The 19,028-nt window shown below is 40.9% G+C and overlaps 1 protein-coding gene across 1 annotated transcript in view; it reads left to right on the top strand.

Moving 5' to 3' along the window:
* Positions 1 to 295: 295 nt before the first annotated feature.
* megf10 (multiple EGF-like-domains 10) overlaps positions 296 to 19,028 on the top strand; it is an 89,811-nt gene continuing 71,078 nt past the window's right edge. Inside the window, 4 exon segments of the mRNA XM_034096008.2 lie at positions 296 to 454; positions 11,088 to 11,223; positions 14,266 to 14,367; positions 16,311 to 16,411. Coding sequence (XP_033951899.1) covers positions 11,105 to 11,223; positions 14,266 to 14,367; positions 16,311 to 16,411 — 322 coding nt within the window. The 5' untranslated portion in view covers positions 296 to 454; positions 11,088 to 11,104.

The following is a 19,028-nucleotide window of genomic DNA, read 5'->3' as shown; positions in this document are numbered from 1 at the left end:
CTGACTATTTCTGTCCTGCAAAACTCCCTTCAGGTATGTACATGTAGATATTTGGGATTTTAACTAAATCTGTCACTTAAAAAATATATTTGTTGGCGTATTCTTACTTTAAAGACACATGTTTGTAATATATGATTGCAGATAAATATTTACTATCACCTTTATTTCAATAGAAACATGCAGGACTTAGACAGCCCGTGATTGGTGGAGAGGCTGGTGACGTCACGGCAGCAGTGCAGCCAGTGTGTTTGGAGAATAGGGAAAGTTTGTCCATAGATAGATGATCCGCTGCCGGAGAGACTGAACACAGCTTCATGACTTCAGCTTTGTTTCTGATGGGCTCTAAGGAGGAACACACTACAACCCTTCATCTCTAACTGTACAAACTCCACTGGATATATCACCATCTGCACTGAGGAGGGTCCATGAGGATCACTGTTGTCTCATAGATCAGGTAAACATTTCTCCTCAGAAAGCAGCCAGTCTACCTGCATGTCTGGCTGCAGATTGTGTACGTTTTGTTTCATGTTCACATAATCAATGCTCAGTGGAAGTTGTTGGTTGCTGAGGAAGCATATGAACAAAGTGTAAAAAAAGTGTAAAAAAAATCAGAGAAATGGATGAAAATATACATTTTGGTTAAAAAGTGGGTAAAATAGGAGCCTTTAGTTTGATAATGTAGCCAATTTATCCATATATATAATATATATGTTCTATGTGTAGCCTTTACACTGTCTTATATTTGTCATATGCAGCTCACTGCATTAAAAAAAGGATATTTAATGCAGTGTACTTTTCATAGTGCTTCTATGGCTTTGGATACAGCATGATCAGCCAATTAGGAAATCATTAATGAAATGATAATAATGTATATATTATCAAAGCTGGATATGTAGTACTTATTCCATGTTGTTGTTTAATGCTTGTTATTGGGCTAAACAAAACAGCACTCAGCCTATAGCTTAAGGGGGTTTAGTCCCCTCGGTTATTGTTAAACTGGACACACACACACACACACACACACACACACACACACACACACACACACACACACACACACACACACACACAATTAAGGGTTTTCCTTTAGTAGATCTTGGTCTCTGTTTTTCAGCTGCTTTTCATTTTCGTGTTATGCCACTACCCAATCACCTGCTTATGTGTGTCATTTTTTCTTATGATCAAATTGGGTGATGTTTTATTTTCTTTTTCTCTAACGTATAATTAAAATAGTGGGGTAGGGGAAAGTGCTGGACTTGGAATCAGGGCGTAGCAAGTTCGAGCCCCACAGCAGTCAGCATGTCGTTGTGTCCCTGGGCAAGACACTTCTCCCCAAATTGCTCCTGTGGGGATTCTCCACAGTATAAGTCGCTTTAGCCAGCTTGCTCAATAGATTCACCCATTTATGTGATGTCAATGAAGTATGTTAGGTTTCTTTAACATATCCATCCACCGCCACATCCTCCTTTACTCCTTTTTTAGTTACACATGTTTACTACACCCACTTGAGACCAACACTGAAGTTAGACCAACACTTTGAAACATGTACAAATTAAGAAAAGTTGTTTGATTGGTTTTTGAGCATGGTTTTGTATTGGTATCAAAAACAGTGGGATTTCAGTGATACAGTTATTGACGAATACGTTCCTGGTATTGTGATAGTTTGAATGCATCACATTCATTACAGTATTTACTGAGGTGTAAATCAACAGGCTTCTTGGAGATGGACGCATTAAACGTAGAATAAATCAAAAACTCTGCTGTTAACTCACTCATGACTTACCATCACAATTAGAATCAGTGTCTTTGTCTAAAACATTTGGATATAAGAGCAATGGGTTCATCTATCATCTATTTTCTTTATCTAGTAGCGCAGAAGTCCGTCTGGATTATATTATAATTCAGTTAAAAGGAATCTAATTATTTTGGCTCATAAAACATGGTGACTGTAGGATCCTCAACATGTCCAACATAGGGAATTCTACTTCAAAGGAGACTCCACCTGTTCTTGGCGGTGTATTTGATCTGCTGTAAATCCATATTTGAAACTCTGGACACAGCAAACAACAAAACATTTGGTCTGAGGAAATCCTTGTGCTTACTTCTTTATATAATTCATGATAACTTATTCTTTCTTTGTCCCATCCAAGTGCGCCAGAAGGACTCCAACCATCCAGGTCTTTTTTATTTGGCTCAAAGAAATAGAGCCCATGATAGTTTAAGGAAGTGTGTCAATATTGCACACTGTGTGAACACATGTATCCCATCATATGAGCTGGACCTGCGCAGTGAACCGAGTGAGACGTCCCTGTAACGAGTGTCCCTGCAGTAATAGATGTGTGTCCCTGTCTGTGGTGTGAGCAGAGCATTGATTGCAGCATGTTTCCTCAGGCAGCTCTCGTTCTTCTTTAGTGTTTGTCCACTTCAGCTGTTGGCGGTGCAGTTGTGGTGCATATCTAATCTAATCGGGTCTCAGGAAGGAAAGAGCGGTTTTCCAGGAAAAATAGTTGAAGATAAATTGTTCAAGGCTTGGTTTTAAATGTACAAGATGTTCGTGACTTTCTTATTGGGTTGATAGTTTTATTTCCTTCTTGAGTGTAGCTCCCCGGGCTGAATTGGATTCTCTTTTCCCACAGAGCTTTGCAAATCACTTTCACTACATGTTGCCGCTGCTTTTAATCGAAACTGAGCGGTTGTATTTCGTTTTTGGTTGATGAACATTTGGGGCTAGTCTAGGGAATCAGTGTCCGGGGACCTTGTCCTGGCTGCTTTTCTCTGTGTGGGCTGCTCGGGACGTATGTGCCATACAAGCGTACACCGCTCATGTTCGGAGAAACCTTAAAGAAAGGCATCAGTAAAGTGGAACTTCTGTGTGAACTATTCACATCTTAAACTGCACTGTAACTTTTTATTCATGTATATTTATTTTATTATCTTTTCTTTTTAATGACTGTTTTTAAATGCCTTTTTCTGAGTGTCTTTCATTTTTGTAAAGCACCTTGAATTGCCTTGTGTTGAAAGGTGCTATATAAATCGCCTTGCCTTGCCTTGCCATGCAGAGGACCGATTGAAAAGAGTCAAAGAAAGAAAGACAGAATAGTCCTAAATGAAAATGACAGTTTAAAACCACCCAAAAGACACTAGACTTGATCCTGAAGCCAATGTACCATGCCTTGTCTTTTTATGCTGCTTCAACGCAAACATTTCCCAAATTGAGATCAATAAAGTAAATCTTATCTTATCAACAAGTGGCTCTGAATATAGATGTATATTCAATTATCTACAAAAACCAGAGAGATACTTTCTGTGTTTCAGTTTCTTTCTGCTGCATTTGTCCTAACTTTTAAATGATATTGCTGAGAAAGTATAGACAAAGAATGAGCTTCCCTAGTTCTTTGCGATGTTGAACCATCCTATTGACTCTACTATGCTTTGGCTTTAGACACCTTGTCATTTCATTGCTCTTCAGAATGCACCACCTGTTCCCGTTAAGAGTAGTTAGGGACTCGTTGGACAGATGAAGAGACAGTAATGGGTCTAATAACTGGCACCTGCCACAAATCCCCCCCCCCCCCCCCCCAAGCACCCGGAGTGAAACAGTTGAACTGCTTGTGTTTGGTGTGTTGGGAGCATACCAGTGTGATGTGTTTATTACAGAATGAACCAGTGCTCCCAGTATGTAGCCTGCCAGTGAAATTCACTTTCAGACACGTTTTCAGATCGAGTGCTAATGTGTTTTGTTCCGGTCTGTCCGTCGGTAGCCATGGCCTCTGTCAGAGTGTCTGTGAGGCGCTAGTCAAACTGAAATGGTTTCAAAATTGACATGCATTTAATTTAGCTGATTTTTTTGTAGTTCAAAAACTTAAAATGACATGATTTAAAGCCAAGAGGACAGTTGGAGGTCCTGAATTAAAGCACCTTAAGACGCTGATAAGGCCATTTAAAATGGAAGATGTAAAAGTGCCAGTTGAAGTTTCTATCTATGCGGAAATAGGTGTCATGTGAAGTGTGTGAGCAGGACTTAGTATGGATACAGTAATTGCCTCTTGCAACATTGTGTGTGTGTGTGTGTGTGTGTGTGTGTGTGTGTGTGTGTGTGTGTGTGTGTGTGTGTGTGTGTGTGTGTGTGTGTGTGTGTGTGTGTGTGTGTGTGTGTGTGCGCGCTCTGTGGGATGACACCTACTGTGAGCTTCCCCAGTGAAAGTGAGGCCGGGAAAGTCCGCTCACACTGCAGAAGAAGCACAGCTGACTGTGTTAGATGAAAGCCACACACACACACACACACACACACACACACACACACACACACACACACACACAGCAGCTGTGTTTTCGCAGTTAGAGGTTTCAGTTAGCCAACATGAAGTCACAAGTGTTTTGGAGTAAACATTTCAGTGTCTTTCTACATCGTCCAGTGTACACTGTCACCACACAACGTGTTGCATGAACACAGAAGGATTGTTTCCCACGTGTTTATGATTTATTGTGATTGTTGGCCCGACTCGAGAGTCACGGAAGGTTGTTTTGTATTCTATACCAGCGCTATTCCATTAGTTTTATCTTTACATCCTCAGTTCAGCACATCATGGCTCAGCCCGTGGTCAGAGTTTGATCCCATAATTAGTCGAAGCGTTTTTTCAGGCTAACATCCATTAGTCAGCTGCAGGCATCCCTCCTCTGCTTCTGCTTCTGCTGTTGTTTGTCAGGAGCAACCAAAGAGCCTGATGGGAGAGGGCTGCTTCTGCCCACTGCTCTGCCCCCGAAAGAAAGTCCAAAAACAAACACGGCATCCTAAAAAGTGTCGTTTAAAAACAACCTAAATGCCAGAATTATAAAATGCTGGTTATCAAATCGCCCTTGGATTTCTTATTAATTTGAATTGGTTCTACAAGTTCTGATCATTACGATCCGTGTTTTTGGCTTTGCAAACATTATGACACAGAGGTGATGCTGTCCGTGGGGTCATGCACATGTGTCCTGGCAGATTAAACAGATTGAAGAAGGGAGATGCGTTTGGCACCGTTCTTAAAAAATACACAAAATGGATGTATCCGGACGTAAAGGTAAATTAAACAACATCTTTGGTTTCCATAGGATGTATTGCTTCGCAGAGATGTTTCTGGAGGACCTTGCGTGGCAGCTGAGGTTCCCTAAACACCCGTCATGTCAGGCTTTAAGGGAAGCGTTTGTGTCCGGACTAATCAGCTTCCTGTGAGGAGCTATAAGCCATAATGCCATTGGGCCCCAACATATTAGTTCCCATTGACTCGCACTCGGAAAGCGACGTCTGTAAATCAGCAGATCTTTTTGTATGTAAAGCCACTACTCGGTTTGAACACTTGGATAACCCTTGGTTCCTAAAAGTTGTTGAATACGTAAACGCCTAATCCAGAGTTATGTTCCCTCTCCATAGCTTGGAAGGCGGGGCTTAAGGAAGTATTTTTGTACCCTTTTATGAAATATGAACAAACCATGGAGACGTCCAGTCCTCTCTTTTTCTGTCTGGTGCATTGTGGGAACGATGTGCCCACCAACCATCATTAACATGTGCTTCTAGTGTATATACTACGCTCTAAACGGTTTGCAATTAATGAGAGAGATAGAGTGTGAGTTGGGACGTGGAGCTGAGCCTCGAATATCCTGGAAGGATCTCGCTATCATCTCGCTATCATCATTATGTTACCTTTCAAAGCTCTCAAGGTCGCCGTACAAAACAGCACAAGAACGCAATATACACTATTCGCTAAATGCAACTAGCTTGTTGCAAATATTGCTTGAGCAAGTTGATCTTTATTGATTTGTATTATGTAATAGTTAAGCATTTATTTCATAGCTGATTTGTAGAATGGAGTAATTCTAAAAACATTATTCTGTGGCATTTAGGTTATAATGAGAGAAGTTATGTATGCTTGTATTTTGAAGGCTGCTAAAGGCACTGGTGGAAAAGTTATTTTATGGTAGTCGGCTCCGGAAAGGCATATTGTTGTTTACCAGGAGAGGACTTCATTGCAACCTACAGAAAATATACTAGATGAAGAAATGATTGCCGAGACAAAGGACTTAATCGCGTGTGAGATTTGAGTCTTGCTGAAGTTTTTTGTTGTTGTTTAAACGCTTCTGTCGTGTTCGTGACCGATTTACTATACTTTGATCAATCATAAATATTGTGATTTGATTGCTTTAAGGCCGTATGATATCCTCCACAGCTGATCACCACTTCCATTGCATTTGGAGTGGTTTCGTCTACTTTGTAACACACACGATGTTCCCGGTCAAAAAAGACAGCCATAGGAAATGAATGGGTAGCACTTGATTATGTTCATCCATCTGATAGTACACAACCAAATCAACAACCATGTTGAATTGGAATACAGTTTCCGTGTCTATTCTTTGTATAATCACTGCGGTTACTCGTGACCCAGTTCTCTGAGACGTTGTTTACAGCTGAAAGGGGAGTTTAAAATGTGGTTAGGATGAATGGTTTTTGTGTTAATGTGAGAGCCGGTAAAAAGACCGGTCAGACACCAAAGTAAGGCGGGAGAACCGAACACGTCAGGAGGGTTAACGGCCAATTGCCGCTAACATATCGTCTATGCCCGACTGCTTGAAATATCTCCACACAGGAAGTGAGGGAACAAACAACTGACCAATAAGAAAAACAAAGCAGTAAAGATCTCAATGCAGCTACATGTTCTCCGTGTATTCGAGAACGCAAGATTCAAGGCTTTTATTGTCATGTGTACATAGCTACAGTGCAGATATATCAATGCGAATCTTAGGTCCCAGGCTCCATAACTGCATGTATGAGCAGAGCAGTGTTGGTCCGTGTCTGTAGGTCAGCCTGTGGTTTTGGACGGACTTCAGACAGCAGGGTTCCTGCAGGGTTAGTGAGCGGACAGAGAGGCGTCACTACTGCCTGGAACAGTGTATCAAAGTCTAATCCGCTCCATTAAGGGTTTGTGTGTCTGGAGCACTTTCACACACACACACACACACACACACACACACACACACACACACACACACACACACACACACACACACACACACACACACACACACACACACACACACACACACACACACACACACACACACACACACACACACAGCATGGCCCTTGTTTGTACAGCAGTGCAGTTGTCTTGGGTTTGGGGGGGGGGGGGGGTTCGGCGTTGGTGGCTGCAGCTGTGCCCCTCTTTTTGCTCCGTGAAACCAGAGAGCTCGGGCACTGCTGGCCCATAAAGAGCCTGCGCAGACACCCTGTCAGCAGCCACTGGAGACACCTCGAAGTCTTCCTCCTTTGTTAGAAAAATCTCACTGGTCCCCGGTTTGAGCTTAAAAACAGGATCCATGTATCTGTGATCCACTCCAGAGCATCAGCTAGTTCCTGAGCAGTGTCCTTCACATGCTGATATCAAGAGAGGGAGTCACACAGTCACAAGATGGAGGAATAGAAAGCAGTATTCAATGTTTACTTCAGATTAGCTCCACGTCAGAAATGAGCATGCTTGATGTCTATCTCCATAGAGGCTGAATCAACATGTTCATCACATAGCTATCATCTGCCTCAAACAGTCCTGATGCTCTTCCAGGTCATCTCACATCCTGTCATGTTCACAGCTACAGTTGGGATGCCTTTGTTATCATGTTACTCTCATGTTAGGAGAGTACATTCAGTATTTCCCCAACATCCATCAACCGTGAAGGAAAGGAGTCAGACAGAAGACAGGGGGCTAACCGCATTGGCCTCCAGAAGTTTAAATATGGGTTCATCAAGCAGCTGGAGTAATAAAGTAGCCAGTTGTTTCTCGGCCATTAAGGAAGAAACCCAGACATATTTACTGTGGACAAATCCTACAAGTCCCTCCAGAGACTGAAGTGATACTTCTCACAGCGTGTTAACATGGAGGTTCTTTTCATGTGCCCATCACTGGAGACCATTCATGTATCTTTGTTTTAGCATGAATATGAACTTAACAGGTCATTTGGATTCCACACTCTATCTTTGTACAATACTCACATGCAAAATGTACATTGGAAGAGTTATCAGGTGCTTTAAATCGTCCTCTTAGCTGCAGCATGAGGTCAAGTCTATGGATCATGAAGTCAATCTGAAGCCAACGTGAGAGTTAGACACATTAAGCGAGTATTTTATCCTAGTGTTAGTGTGAGGGTTTAATGCTGGCAGTGTTAATCTGGTTCAACTTTGGATAGCGTTTCCCATATGGCTGTAAATGGAAAGGTGTTGGGGAGATAACTAGGGTTAACAATGAGATTAAGATCACCTTCTTCTACTTGTTCTTCATAAAGATCGTGTGTACTTGCCTCCATGGGTCAGTTGCAGTGGCGAACCGTCAGGGCCTTCAAGGTGTTCAGAGAATACCCTGGAACACTCAGATAATACAAATGAAAAATCGATTTAATTATATAAATAAAATGTAATAAAATGAATAAATGAGAATGGTATCTGTGTTGATCTGTAATTTCAGTTGTGTTAGAAAAGAAAGCAACCAATCAGATCGTGTTCTGGGTCTCTGGGTAGAACATCCTTCAACAAGGTATTCTACATCCTTGATCGAATGCCCTGGCCGTTGCACTGAATGAGAGCGCACGTTTGGACTGACAGTTTGATCAGCCAATCAGATATTGACTTGTAGCCAATGGGCGTGTTCTTTCAGAGTTCCCCTCGGTTCCAGGGTGTTCTAGAAGGCCCGCTAGTTCACTGGCTCGAGGCAGAGGAGCTAGATCAGGGGTGACGAAGCAATTCATGCCGTTTTATTGTTGTTAACGTTGAAATGACAAGTGGAACAGGTGGAGATGAAGTTGTTTGCGGAATTGTTGTGAGTATCTTTTTCAAGACGACAATTCAGTGAAAAGACGGACATTATAACGCCGGGGGGGGGGGGGGGGGTGTGTCTCTAGAAGGTCCAGTTGTGATAGACACGGTTCGCCACTGGTCAGTTGTGCTTTCATAAATCCACCCTGAAACAAAAGCATTGAATATAGCAGTGATTTTTGAGGAGCATTATTCATCTAGACCAGGGGTGTCAAACTCAATTTCATTGCGGGCCACATTCGCATAAAGGTTGCACTCAAAGGGCCGGTTGTAACTATATAAATATATAATATATATATAAAATAATGTATTATATTACATTATTGCCTCTGAATTGGATTATTATCGGATAGGATAATAACTTAGTAAAACTACGTCTGAAAGCAGAAGTCCAGGGCAAATAATTGCAAGTGTGTAGGTACAGATGTAGGTCCCCACAAGTATAGTAATGCTAGGACACACACACACACACACACACACCAGTAAACAGAGCTTACAAAAGCAACGAGCTCGAAGTTCTTCACTCTTTTTTTTTTGACAAATATTTGTATTGGTATTTTTTTTTTTTCAGCATAAGACATTGCACAAGTATATACGTTCTTCACTCTTTGGTAAATATGTATAAAGTGACACAGTTAGATGTAATATATTTCCATTTGATGGAATGGTATAGTTTTTATTTGAGTTTTTTTTTATTCTCATGTATTTTCCAAAATCTTGTGAATTCAGCGTTGACATCATGATTCTTGTTTTTGTCCTTAAAGTAACAGATTTCTTCTCAAACTGTAGAAGCTTTGCACCTCGGACACAAACTGTCTCTGCCTCGTACAGGTCTTTCCTTATCATTATAAAAAGCGTTGGAATACCTAAATGACACCAGACCCTTTACTTTCTGGACTGCTGTGATTTAGGTAAACCAACGACCTCAGGTGTGTAACAGAAGACTGACTGGAGGTTTGTGCTCAAACGACAGCCAGTACAGAAGTGACTACTACGACCCACGTTAGTGTTAGTCAAACATTTACGTTGCTAGGCTAAAGGCACCACTTTGGTAAGGGTCCCATTAAAAAGTGTGGCACCGCTGTGTTTAGTGGCGAGGCAAAAGAAAAGACTTCAATGAGGAGACATAACAGCTTAAAACATTGAAGATTGAAGACATTTTCAGCCTTTAGCACACACACACACACACACACCCACACACCATTACCATCATAGCTTTAATACAGTAATTAATCCCATATATTTTATAAGTTTCTAAGATATTTTAATAGATGTTAAGATTGAATAGCAAAGACTTGAGATGCACTGTACTCTGTCCCACATCTCACACACATTTTGTTTTTTTTAAAGCAACATTTTAAGTACTTTACTAAACGACTAATTCAATTATACACTGAACAAAAATATAAACGCAACACTTGTTTTTGCTCCCATTTTTCATGAGATGAACTCAAAGATCTAAAACATTTTCTATTTACACAAAATAACCATTTCTCTCAAATATTGTTCACAAATCTGAAAGAATCTGTGATAGTGAGCACTTCCCCTTTGCCGAGATAATCCATCCCACCTCACAGGTGTGGCATATCAAGATGCTGATTAGACAGCATGATTATTGCACAGGTGTGCCTTAGGCTGGCCACAATAGAAGGCCACTCTGAAACGTGCAGTTTTGCTTTATTGGGGGGGTCTGGGGGGGTCCGAAAACCAGTCAGTATCTGGTGTGAGGGGTAGGGTTAGGGTAATGTTGTGAATCGAGTGGCCTGTGTTCGTCGTCCATAACATACGCCTGCCCATACCATAACCATGGGCCACTCGATTCACAACATTACCCTACCCCTACCCCTCACACCAGATACTGACTGGTTTTCGGACCCCCCCAGACCCCCCCAATAAAGCAAAACTGCACGTTTCAGAGTGGCCTTTTATTGTGGCCAGCCTAAGGCACACCTGTGCAATAATCATGCTGTCTAATCAGCATCTTGATATGCCACACCTGTGAGGTGGGATGGATTATCTCGGCAAAGGAGAAGTGCTCACTATCACAGATTCTTTCAGATTTGTGAACAATATTTGAGATAAATGGTTATTTTGTGTTTATAGAAAATGTTTTAGATCTTTTAGTTCATCTCATGAAAAATGGGAGCAAAAACAAAAGTGTTGCGTTTATATTTTTGTTCAGTGTATGTATTTTTTTCTATTTCTCTATCTGTTGAAGCTGAAACCTTGTGTCTTCTCCTGTGTGAAGGTGCAGCTCTGCATGAGATGGCCATGTCGTCGCTCTGCCACAGCACCCTCACTCTGGCCCTGGCCCTCTGCTTCCTGCCGTGCATCACCTCCTCCCTCAACCTGGAGGACCCCAACGTCTGCAGCCACTGGGAGAGGTGGGTCACAGTACCAATTTCTTTAAAAGCATTTCACCTGATAAGCATTTGTTACACTCTGATTTTGAATGTCATGGAAATGTGCAATAAGGAAACCGAAAACCTAAGAGACAACCACATCAAAACCACTCCAATCCAACTTTATTTATATAGCACATGTCATATACGTGGTCTGCAAAAGCATGGGAGAACAAGTGGGTTTTTTAACGAGATTTAAAAACAGTCAACAGATTAAATTTCAATATCAAATCAAGTCCGTTTTTTTGGCCCGCAATTATATCAGTAGTCTCTGTGGATTACTTTGTTCCTACAACGTCAAATTATTTCTGTTTTCCCTTTGAATTGTTGATGCCCCTGTGGTACTTAGGCTGCTACTTTCCCAGTGTTTCGGCATCTTTTTGACTTTCAATAGGCACTGTGTTACAAGTGAACTTCCTACATTGTAGTTCATTGTCTCTCTGGTACCTTAAGACTCCGACCTTACCAACAACCCCCCCTGCTGTCTTAAAGCAGGGCTGTTTTCAGTCTGAATCCCTTCTTAGGATGACAGTCAGGACACGGTTAGCCTAGCTTAGCATAAAGACTCGAAGCAGGAGTCAGCAAGCTAGCTAACTGCTAGGTTAATATGTGCTTCTACCAACACCTCTAAAGCTCCTCATTCACATTCTTAATAGAATGTTGTATCTCGTTTCTGTTTGGATACAGATTAAACAGACATGAAACAAAGTGCTAATTAGTGAAATTATACTCTGATATTTCTTATTAAAGTGGAGGCACATTTCCCAGCTATATTGCCTTTCACGGACTAATCTGAGGAACAGCTGCACACACACACGCGCACGCACACACACACACACACGGACACGGACACGGAGCCTACATGTGTTGTTGTTGAAGACAAGAGGGAGGGAAGACACCAAGCGATTTAATTTATTTGTCCAACAAAATAAGTAGTCGGTCAACATTACAAAGCAGAACATTAGCTTAGCTTTAAATGTAAGTCTGGTGTTGGCCTTAACAAAGAAAACATTATTATTATTAAAAGTTGTTTGCCCAGATTCTTTAGAAAACCACATTATAAAAGGCTGAAAAAGCGAATTCCTTCATGACGTGCTTCCAGGCCTTATGATATAGGCCTGGAAGCAAGTCATGAAGTCATTGGTAACGCTTTATCTTGTGGATTTTCCATTTCTTATTTATTTCCTCTGACGTTTTCAAAAAAGACAAGTTCAGTTTGTTAAAATGTTAATTGAATTACAACCATGAGGCATTTTCTTCCGTCACCATGTCCAAGCAACAGAGAATCGTATTGACATTCTAAAAACGACAGATTGCAGTGAGGTTTTGATTTGTTCAGGTCTAAATGAATGGATGCATCTCAAATAAAAGCAGCGCTTACTTTGAAATGATCCTAACATTGGCTTTTATGTGAGGACATTATGAATCGCCAGTTATCAGAAGTTTAATTATATTTCTTTTACAAGCAGTTTAGGTCATTTATCAAACACTAAAATGATCCTATATTACTGTAAACTGAATGTCTTTGGGTTAAGGTTCATTTGATGGCTTTTTTTCACAGTGTCTGATATCTGATCAAATCATCAATCAAGAACAATGTGTGAAAGGTCCCATGTCACGGCCATTTCTTCTGATCATAATTCCATTGTTGAGGTCTACTAAAATAGATGTATATTGTGAAATTTTCCAATCTCACATTGGTTTCTCTCACAGCATCTCTGTATAGTATGTGTATTCACTCTCTGTCCTAAACGGCTTGTTGGAGCTCCTGCCCCCCCCCCCCCTCCCTGTGAGCCCACTGTGCTCTGATTGGTCGGGACGTTGCGAGGCTCGCTGCTCAGTGAGCTGGCTTACTGGTGTGGTTTCCGAGGTCGGTGATACAGCGAGACAGCGCGAAACTCATCCTGAGCACACGCACACTCACAGCCGAAGTAAAATCAATAAGTGTGGCTTGATGGTGAGAAAGAAAAAGGTTTATAGCGCTTTGAGAACGGGTCTGCGGAGAGCATTTATCCGCGATCCCAACTCGTCTATTACCGACCAGGGAGCTCTATGCAAGTCAATGGGACTCCCTGTTAGTTAGCCAAGGGATCCTGGTGAGTGAGGGGCTCCGCGGATTGGTCCATTTTGGTTCCTGAGAAAAATAAAAATGTCCAACGAGGCGTTCTGGGGCAGCACAGACAGGTCTTCTCTGTGTTAGAGTCTTACTCGCTACAGGGTGTACTTTGAGGGTTTGTGGCGCTGCAGACCGTTCACATGCAGAAAAACCTTCATCACACACAAGGGGACGGGGAAGAACCGGAAAAGCATGACATGCGACCTTTAATTGAACCCAAGTTTTACTGATACAAGTTGACAGCAAATGTATAAATTGCAGGTGATTCAATAATGGAATCAAAATAGCAAACAAAACGGTATTCTCTTTTTAATACTAATCCTACTGAATAATGGAGCAGATTTGAGCTAGATTAAAAGTGGAACCAACAGAAATAAACAACCAATAATGAAATGAATGAGCCATAAGAGATATAATATGTAACTGAAGTGAAATGCATGCCTCCAAAGAGCCTGTGTGAATAGGGGTTCAAGAGTCGTACTTTTTAATCCTAAAAAAGTATTGATTTGCACGATTATTGAAGTCTCTTTACAATACTCACTAATGGAGGGCCAGGCAGAGTACAAGAGGAAGGGGCTGATATGTAATCCTGCCTACACAAACACACACACACACACACACACACACACACACACACACACACACACACACACACACACACACACACACACACACACACACACACACACACACACACACACACACACACACACACACACTTGATGTCAGAGAGCAGCATTTTAAACAAGAGGCAGTGGAGAGGTGGCTTTTTCCCTGACAGTTCAATAACTAAAGATTCAAAGGCTTTATTCACAATATCACACACACACACACACACACACACACACACACACACACACACACACACACACAGTGACCTGACTCTCTCTCCTCTCTCTCTCTTGCAGTTACTCGGTGACGGTGCAGGAGTCGTACGCCCACCCCTTTGATCAGATTTATTACACCAGCTGCAGCGACATCCTCAACTGGTTTAAGTGCACGCGACACAGGTGTGTGTGTGTGTGTGTGTGTGTGTGTGTGTGTGTGTGTGTGTGTGTGTGTGTGTGTGTGTGTGTGTGTGTGTGTGTGTGTGTGTGTGTGTGTGTGTGTGTGTGTGTGTGTGTGTGTGTGTGTGTGTGTGTGTGTGTGTGTGTGTGTGTGTGTGTGTGTGTGTGTGTGTGTGTGTGTGTGTGTGTGTGTGTGTGTGTGTGTGAAATACTTCATTATTGTACTTAAGTACATTATTCTGGTATCAGTACTTTACTCCACTTTACTTTGACTTCTTACATTTTGAACACAAATACCTGTACCTTTCTACTTGTTACATTTTCCAGTAAAAGAAGAGTAAAGAAGTTTAATATATACAGGAAAATAAATACAGGAACTCAGGCGTGTTTCCAAGAGACAAGTATCGTTATATTCATAATCATTTTTATATCAAACCACTGAAATGTGAACGATAAGCATTTGTCAAAGCGTACTGGGCAATAGTAAAGCAGTCTAAACAACTGAGTGTATTGTACTGTTGTATTGGACTGCATTAAGAGGCTACTCAGTGTATAAAACAATCTGAAATAAATTGTGTTACCTTGACAACGAAGGGGACGGTGCAGATCAAATGAAAATTAATTACATTTAAATAAAGATGCAAGCAAATATGAATTAAATACAAATGGAATTAATACAGTTCCAAGTAAACTAGTAGCAGCATTATAAAATGTACTGAACATATAGAATAGTGAACTAGCCGCCAGTTATTACATTGTTTGACTGCACATGTATATATTGAGCAATGTGAGATACAGGATATATAATATAACACTAGATTAATACTTTTCAAAGTCATGGTGAACTTTTCAACTGTACACAGTCTTGTGGTTCCGGCGCTGTCAGCTGATGGCGTTGTGTGTTAGCAACCGCGCTGAGGTGGGATCAGCTGATTGGACCTGGGTGAAAACGTTCAAAAACATTTCAGGGAAAAAGCAGAAAGAGGGCAGAGAGGTGAGCGACTGACTCCTTTAGGTCTCAACGCGTCTTCATCAGGACAGAATGGACTTAAAGCTCACCTATTATGCAAAATCCACTTCTTCATGTCTCTTCTACATCAACATGTGTCCCCTCTTCTTCATGTCTCTCCTACATCAACATGTGTCCCCTCTTCTTCATGTCTCTTCTACATCAACATGTGTCCCCTCTTCTCCATGTCTCTTCTACATCAACATGTGTCCCCTCTTCTTCATGTCTCTCCTACATCAACATGTGTCCCCTCTTCTTCATGTCTCTTCTACATCAACATGTGTCCCCTCTTCCTCATGTCTCTTCTACATCAACATGTGTCCCCTCTTCTTCAGGTCTCTTCTACATCAACATGTGTCCCCTCTTCTCCATGTCTCTTCTACATCAACATGTGTCCCCTCTTCTTCATGTCTCTTCTACATCAACACGTGTCCCCTCTTCTTCATGTCTCTTCTACATCAACATGTGTCCCCTCTTCTTCATGTCTCTTCTACATCAACATGTGTCCCCTCTTCTTCATGTCTCTTCTACATCAACATGTGTCCCCTCTTCTCCATGTCTCTTCTACATCAACATGTGTCCCCTCTTCTTCATGTCTCTTCTACATCAACATGTGTCCCCTCTTCTTCATGTCTCTTCTACATCAACATGTGTCCCCTCTGTGGAAAGAGACTCTGAAAGTTTCAGGAACAAAGATTTTCTCTCTTTTTGATCCATTTCTATAAAAACCTGTCTGAAAATGAGCTGATCAGATTTTGGCCACTTTATGATGTCATAACGGCTTGTGTAACCATTAGCCAATCAGCAACCAAGGTAACAAACACTACAGAGACATGTTTTGTATATACCTGAGACCTGTAATATATTGATGAAAAACAGTATAATAGGGGAACTTCCTTCACTGTCTGATCCCGTGTGTGACCTCACTTCCTGTCAGGGTGAGCTATCGGACAGCCAATCGGAGAGCAACTAAGACGATGTACCGGAGAAAGTCCCAGTGCTGCCCGGGCTTCAACGAGAACGGAGAGATCTGTGCACGTGAGTTTCTCCACACACTCGGCAGCAGTCACTTTAAATGAATGATTAAAACACAAACGGACAATAATTATTGCATTTTTGATGTGAAGAAGAGTCTGGTCACATCGTGCGGAAAATGCACAAGCTGGGAAATCTTTTTTTGAATTTCATTTTTTAGTAGGATCAGGAAATGTTACAGAACAAGCCAGAAACGCTCAAACCTTTTCTGATGTTGGTAATTTAACAATTAAAATGTAAAAAAATAAACGTTAAAACTGAAAACAGAGTCTTTGGCTTCACAAGATACTTAAGATTCATTGTCCAAAAACAATAGCCTGCACTGTTACTTCTTAAGTTAGGTCTTATATCAAGAGGAACGACATATTCTTACTCGATATTAGACAAAAATACTTGGAAACATTTCAAGTTTTTGTAGTGTATGGCTCTCAGTCATAGTCAGCCAGAGGTGGGAAATAGTGGAGTATAAATACTTGTTTACTATACTTAAGTACATGTTTCTGGTGTCAGTACTTTACTCCACTACTTATTTTTCTGACGACTTTTTACTTTGACTTCTTACATGTTGAACACAAATACCTGTACTTTCTACTTCTTACATGTTGAACTCAAATACCTGTACTTTCTACTTCTTACATGTTGAACACAAATACCTGTACTTTCTACTTCTCACATGTTGAACCCAAATACCTGTACTTTCTACTTCTTACATGTTGAACTCAAATACCTGTACTTTCTACTTCTCACATGTTGAACCCAAATACCTGTACTTTCTACTTCTCACATGTTGAACTCAAATACCTGTACTTTCTACTTCTTACATGTTGAACCCAAATACCTGTACTTTCTACTTCTTACATGTTGAACTCAAATACCTGTACTTTCTACTTCTTACATGTTGAACCCAAATACCTGTACTTTCTACTTCTTACATGTTGAACTCAAATACCTGTACTTTCTACTTCTTACACTTTGAACTCAAATACCTGTACTTTCTACTTCTTACATGTTGAACACAAATACCTGTACTTTCTACTTCTTACACTTGAACACAAATACCTGTACTTTCTACTTCTTACATGTTGAACTCAAATACCTGTACTTTCTACTTCTTACATGTTGAACACAAATACCTGTACTTTCTACTTCTTACATGTTGAACTCAAATACCTGTACTTTCTACTTCTCACATGTTGAACTCAAATACCTGTACTTTCTACTTCTTACATGTTGAACTCAAATACCTGTACTTTCTACTTCTCACATGTTGAACTCAAATACCTGTACTTTCTACTTCTTACATGTTGAACTCAAATACCTGTACTTTCTACTTCTCACATGTTGAACTCAAATACCTGTACTTTCTACTTCTTACATGTTGAACTCAAATACCTGTACTTTCTACTTCTTACACTTTGAACTCAAATACCTGTACTTTCTACTTCTTACATGTTGAACACAAATACCTGTACTTTCTACTTCTTACACTTTGAACACAAATACCTGTACTTTCTACTTCTTACATGTTGAACTCAAATACCTGTACTTTCTACTTCTTACATGTTGAACACAAATACCTGTACTTTCTACTTCTTACATGTTGAACTCAAATACCTGTACTTTCTACTTCTCACATGTTGAACTCAAATACCTGTACTTTCTACTTCTTACATGTTGAACTCAAATACCTGTACTTTCTACTTCTCACATGTTGAACTCAAATACCTGTACTTTCTACTTCTTACATGTTGAACTCAAATACCTGTACTTTCTACTTCTCACATGTTGAACTCAAATACCTGTACTTTCTACTTCTTACATGTTGAACTCAAATACCTGTACTTTCTACTTCTTACATGTTGAACTCAAATACCTGTACTTTCTACTTCTTACACTCACTTTGAACACAAATACCTCATTACATTAGTCACTTCAGTGGCCAATGAGGCTACTGTCGTGTGTGTCGTCCCCGTCCCCCCCCCCCTCTCCCTGTCAGCAGCCAGAAGGCAGTAACAGGTGTGAAGCCCCTCTGGCTGTTGGCAAAAACAACAACTGTTGTTGAGCGGCAACAGTATAAGAAATCATTATGTTCCCCACGGCCTGCGGTTCTGATGAAAGTCCTAATATAAGTGTGCTTTGGCGGAGACCACAGTTTGATACATGCACAGGGCTGTGATAACACCCCGGGAGATCACAGGGACATTTATTTTGGAGTGAAAAGGCTCTCTTGTATAAGCAAATATCACATGTTTCTCGCAGAAATTCTCTGAAGGAGGATATGACTGTTCTTTGAGGAAACGGGGCTTCTCCAGATGGGTGTCGGATAGTAACGGAAATCAAATCGCATTAACGTTAAACTCTGTGAACGTTGCTGTGGATGGAGTCAGTGTGTCTGGCTGCAATTCATCACAATTTCTGAAACTGCTTTGAAGTTGTTGTTGTTCTTCTTTACAAACATTAGTTAACAACTAGCTGGTGAGCATAGTGGAGCATTTAGCATTCCCTTAGTAGAGGGTGGGGGTCAAAACTGAGCTAAGAGGGGTTTTTGTAATATATTTTTACATGCAAAGAAATGAAAACAGAGAAGAGAGAAGAGAGAGTAACACTTTCATAAGCATGC

Source organism: Pseudochaenichthys georgianus, chromosome 12 (assembly GCF_902827115.2).
Source record: "Pseudochaenichthys georgianus chromosome 12, fPseGeo1.2, whole genome shotgun sequence".
Classification (NCBI taxonomy): Eukaryota; Metazoa; Chordata; class Actinopteri; order Perciformes; family Channichthyidae; genus Pseudochaenichthys; species Pseudochaenichthys georgianus.
This window is presented reverse-complemented; position numbering and strand designations above follow the sequence as displayed.